General features: G+C 38.1%; 1 protein-coding gene across 1 annotated transcript; it reads left to right on the plus strand.

The window, feature by feature from the left end:
• Positions 1-2,291: 2,291 nt before the first annotated feature.
• Positions 2,292-4,349, plus strand: Or67c (Odorant receptor 67c). The gene is given in 6 exon segments (XM_068294510.1): positions 2,292-2,381; positions 2,878-3,677; positions 3,738-3,871; positions 3,874-3,935; positions 4,002-4,157; positions 4,216-4,349. Coding segments are annotated over 6 exon segments (1,302 nt in total). The 3' UTR covers positions 4,276-4,349.
• The last annotated feature ends 880 nt before the right edge of the window (positions 4,350-5,229 follow it).

A 5,229-nucleotide genomic window follows, 5' to 3' on the forward strand; every position in this document is an offset into this window, starting at 1 on the left:
CAAGCTGCTAAGTGCACTTGCCCAGCATTTCTCTTGCTTTTCCCATCCATTTTTATTTTTCTCCTGCGTTTTTTTCGCTTACCCTCTATTCCATATCCATATGAGTTTGGGTATTTGTGTGTGTGTGTAGCTTTTCTTTTTAGCTTTCGCCATGAATACATAATGCCCTGCACTTGAGGCGAACGTCGTCTACAATCTCGTTTTTGTGTTTCGTTTCTTTTTGCCTTTCTCGCTTGGGTCTCACTCCATGTGTGGCATGTGACAAAAGCAGCGGCTAATTCAAATAGCAGGCTTTGAGATTCTTGTCCGTCAGATAAATGCATTCCATTCTATAAATGTTGCCAAAGGATTCGAGACCCGGTCGTCATCCCCCCCTCGCCTTCTTACTCCCCCTAACCCTCTCTTTTGCTGTGTGTGTGGGTGTGTGTCGTCTTCCGATTCCAGTCGGCCGGAAAGTAATTAAAATCTACGCTTAAGTGCAGCTCTTCAAAATGCAACAAAAAAAAAAAAAAAAAACCAAATGGGAAAAAAAACACTAAGAATACGGAAAATGGAGTGAAGGCACATAAATAGTTTATTGTCGAGCTTTATACTTTGAAATTAAAAGCAACCAGACGATGGATGCGTTGATACAATATATGCACTTAAATGCACATGTCGTTAAATTTCCATACATCTACTTTGGGACACTTCTTTAAGAATATCCAACTCAAACTTCGTATTGAATGCTTTAAATTGAATTTAGATATTGTAGATTAATAAAAATAGAAAGAAATACATAAAGGGACAACATTCGACTAAGCCAAAGAGGAAAGGCAACTAAAAAGTGAACATAAATCTACGATCAAGTTCAGATCAATTAGTGGTTAAGGTCACTTGGCCTTCGGGCTTCCCCCTTTGGAATGTAATTCGAAATAAATATTAAAGCAAACTTAATAATTCAACTTCTTTATTTCTTTGATAAAATCATAGATTTTCACCATGCTGTGCTTGTACTCAAACTCCTCCTATCGGCAGGATAGGGATTCCTAGTGGGAATTCGGAAAGCTCTTTTTTTCCATTTGAAAAAGAAATCAATGATAAAAAGGTTTTGCTCCTTGGTGAAAACTGTTCCCAGATCTAGTCCTGTGGCGGCCTCATCAAATGGAAGGCAAGCCTTAAAAACTAATGCACGGTGGCGCCACCAACAGGGAGAGAGAGAAATAAACATAGACTGATTGCAGAGTAAAACGATTACACTCACAACATCGCCACATGAGTTTCACTCAAATGCGACTCTAACTCAAACTCAAACACAATTATTGCCCCTAACAAAAGAGGGGAAAGCATAAAACATCGCAGGAGCCAAGTGAGTGAGTTAAATAACAAGAGAGGAATGAGTGAGAGAGAGATTGAGAGTTTGAGGGTGAGATGGAGAGAGAGTGTAAGAGGGTGAGCCACCCTCATCCCTGTGTACATAAGCCAAAGGACTCCTGCATATATGTATACGAGAGTGTGCCTTTGTTTGATGGGGTCCCTTTTTGTTTTTGTTGGCAGCTGTGCTAATTAATCGAAACTTGCATTTGAAAAAAAAGAAATTGGTATGGAAAACAAAATGTTGCGAAATTGTTGCAGCGACACACACTCACACACGCACACACACACTCTACAGAATAGATAATAAAACGACTGTTGGCAATGATGATGATGATGATGTTAATGGAGTTAATGGCAAAGTATCAAGCCATCATCATCAATAGCTCATCTCATTTTATTTTGCAAGAATGGCAAGAGTTTTCAATATGTTGCAAAACATTTTCTACTATGAAAACTTTTACTTGCCACACGCAGCTGTTGGGAAAAAGTTCTACGGAAAACACACACACACACACACACAGTTTCAAATGAAAAAAATCAACGTCATAGTCCTTATCCTTATCCTTTGCTTCGGGCACAAGTTCAATTCCCAAATGCAAACTGCAAATGAGTAAAAAATTGTCCGTATAGAATGAAGAGCAGGGCAGGGGCAAGGGGGAAGTCAAAGTTGGGGGGCCATGCGCCTCCCTGTGAACTGTGAAAATTGAAATGAAAATTACCCATTGTGGCAGCAGCATTTCAATTTGAGCTGCCATTTTGCACGTGCCCCGAGATGCTATGCTTGCTGGCTGGCTTTCTCCTTGTGCTTTCATTTCCTTTCATTTCATGCCAAGCAAAGTCCACGTCCGACTTTATTAGTTATTTTCTGCTCAATTTGTGCCCGAAGAGGCAGGATAACAAGAAAAATTATTTTCATTTCATTCAACACATTCATAATGAAAGAAAAGAATCATCGACAACAACTGGATGTCGATGTGAATGTCGATGTCGATGTGAAGGTGGTGAAGAAGAAGGTGGAGATGGAGGTAGTTGTTGGAATCCAGTCTGAATGGTTTTTGGTCTGGTCTGTGAAATCCATTCATTGGCACTCGAGCTTGCCTGCTGCTCTCATTCTCCATTAGTCACGTTTCACTGTGACATTTGGCATTATTTCTCTGCCATTTTGTTTTTTTTTGCAATTCATGTTGATTAGCGGTCAGTGAAGGTCGACAGAGGCGGCAACCAAATGATTCTATGAGAAGATTTCCAGCTGCAGATTTCGAAAAGGCAGGTGAGAAACTTTACAGCTCTAACAGCTAATTATATTGACAGTCCATCACTTTCACGTTAAAAAAGAAGAAGTTTTTCAAAAAGTTTACGCACAATTATCAACACTTTCGTGATGAGGCAGCAAAACTTGACAGGCACGCCTACTAAATTAATTTCGCCCCCATTCTCCTTTTACTGTATTGTTGTGTGACTATAAAAGTCAAACGCTTTGGGGTGATAGAGTAGTTGATTTAACTTTTAAACATGAGCAAGTCTTTGGTTGAAACACCACGCACCTTCGAGGACATGATGCGTATGCCAGTTCTCTTCTATCGAAGCATTGGCGAGGACATCTATGCCCATCGTTCAAAAAATCCGCTGAAGTCGCTCTTGTTAAGAATTTACTTATATGCGGGCTTTATTAACTTCAATCTCCTGGTGATTGGTGAACTGGTCTTCTTCTACAAGTCACTGCAGGACTTTGAGACAATTCGGCTGGCCATTGCGGTAGCTCCTTGCATTGGCTTCTCTCTGGTGGCCGATTTCAAACAGGCTGCCATGGTAATGCATAGGAAATTACTTATAGAACTGCTCAACGAACTGGAGGATATGCATCCAAAGACTGTGGAAAAACAACGGGATTACAAAATGGATCAATTTGAACGAACGATGAAGCGGGTGATCAATATTTTTACATTCCTCTGTTTGGCCTATACGACAACATTTTCTTTTTATCCGGCCATTAAGGCGGCGGTTAAATATAATTTCCTGGGCTATGAAATATTTGATAGGAATTTTGGTTTCCTCATTTGGTTTCCATTCGATGCAACGAGAAACAATCTCATCTATTGGATAACCTATTGGGATATCGCCCATGGGGCATACTTAGCTGGCATTGCCTTTCTGTGTGCCGATTTACTTCTGGTTGTGGTAATAACGCAACTTTGTATGCATTTCAATTATATATCGATGCGTTTGGAATCACATCCCTGCACGCGAGAAGGTAAAGAGGCGGACAAGGAGAACATTGAATTCTTAATACAAATGATACGCTATCACACAAAGTGTCTCAAGTGAGTTTTTTGTTTTCAAACTTGGAATACGACTTGAAGTATCTCTTTCTCTCTTTATAGTCTCTGTGAACATGTTAATAATCTGTATAGCTTCTCGTTACTTCTTAACTTTCTAATGGCCTCCATGCAGATTTGTTTCATTGCCTTTCAAGTGACCGAGTCCACAGTGGAAGTGATTCTTATCTATTGCATCTTTTGATGACTTCAATGGTTCAGGTGTTTTTGGTTTGCTATTACGGAGATGAATTGATAGCAGCGGTAATGTTATTTCACCCTTTTCTCAGTTGCTTGTCATTTGTCTTTTATTCTCATTTTTTAACGCAGAGCCTGCGAGTGGGCGATTCGGCGTATAATCAAAAATGGTTTCAGTGCAGCAAAAGCTATTGCAAAATGTTGAAATTATTGATTATGCGTAGCCAGAGACCCGCTGCCATAAAGCCACCCACATTTCCACCCATTTCTCTGGTTACCTACATGAAGGTAAGCAGGAGCCTAATGAATTGCTTGTGATTGATTGATTATTCAGCAAAATTTCCAGGTGATAAGTATGTCGTATCAGTTCTTTGCCTTGCTCCGAACCACCTACAGTAACAACTGAGTTTGCTAATCTGTGATGACCCAAGATGAACTCGTCCAGTTGACCGAAACCTTGCGGAATTAGTGCCGATATCTTAATTACCCGAAGTAATACTGCTATGGAAGATTGGCTATTGGTTTTAGTGATAGAAATGCAAACTAAGATTAGTTTTAACCTACTATTTTAATATTAAAAGTGCAAACATAATTTTTAAAAATAATATAAGAAGATATTTTCTTATACTCAATTATTACATGTTTAATCCAAACAGGATTCAACATTTCTCAAACTTTAAACGAAAGATATTCTTCTATCGATCTGCGATATTTTCAATATAACTTTATGATCTTTTTGGGAAACCTTTTTAAACACTTTATCCAAAATTGTAGCGATTTCAGTGTTTTTCAAAACTTTTAAGATTAAAAACAAGCATTTTCTGAATCTATTCTGAAGCGAATTCAAATTTTGAGATACACATTTAAAAGTAAAAACTTTTAACAATATGTCCACAAAATGTATGACTACTTGAAGGTATAATTAAGTTATTTAAAAATCGCATAAAATATGAGTTTAAGAACGAAAATTTTTAGCAACCACTGTATATGGCATAAAGGTCTAACAACTAACAGTACCAGGCGTCAAAAAGGTTTTGTAATAATTTTAGATATCAATATTTCCTTATTTTTGACGGAACAAAGACTTGTCAAGTTGTTGCCCAAATATTCTCGAGAATTCGAGGGAAACTCGCAGGAAACAATCTACTTGAGCTTCAATTGGTTTTATAGAATCATTTAAAAATCATAATTTTGTAGCGTATGCACACTTTATTTTATAAATTATTTATCTGCTATACTTCTTTACCTTTTTCTGTTTAAATAAGGTGTCCTTAAAAATGTAGGCAAAGATATAAATAAATGCACACAAAAAAGGTGGAATCTGCAGTTGCAAGCTTGCCGTTCTTTTTTCGCTTCATGT

The sequence above is a fragment of the Drosophila tropicalis genome, unplaced genomic scaffold, assembly GCF_018151085.1.
Source record: "Drosophila tropicalis isolate 14030-0801.00 unplaced genomic scaffold, ASM1815108v1 contig_1190, whole genome shotgun sequence".
NCBI classification, from domain to species: Eukaryota; Metazoa; Arthropoda; class Insecta; order Diptera; family Drosophilidae; genus Drosophila; species Drosophila tropicalis.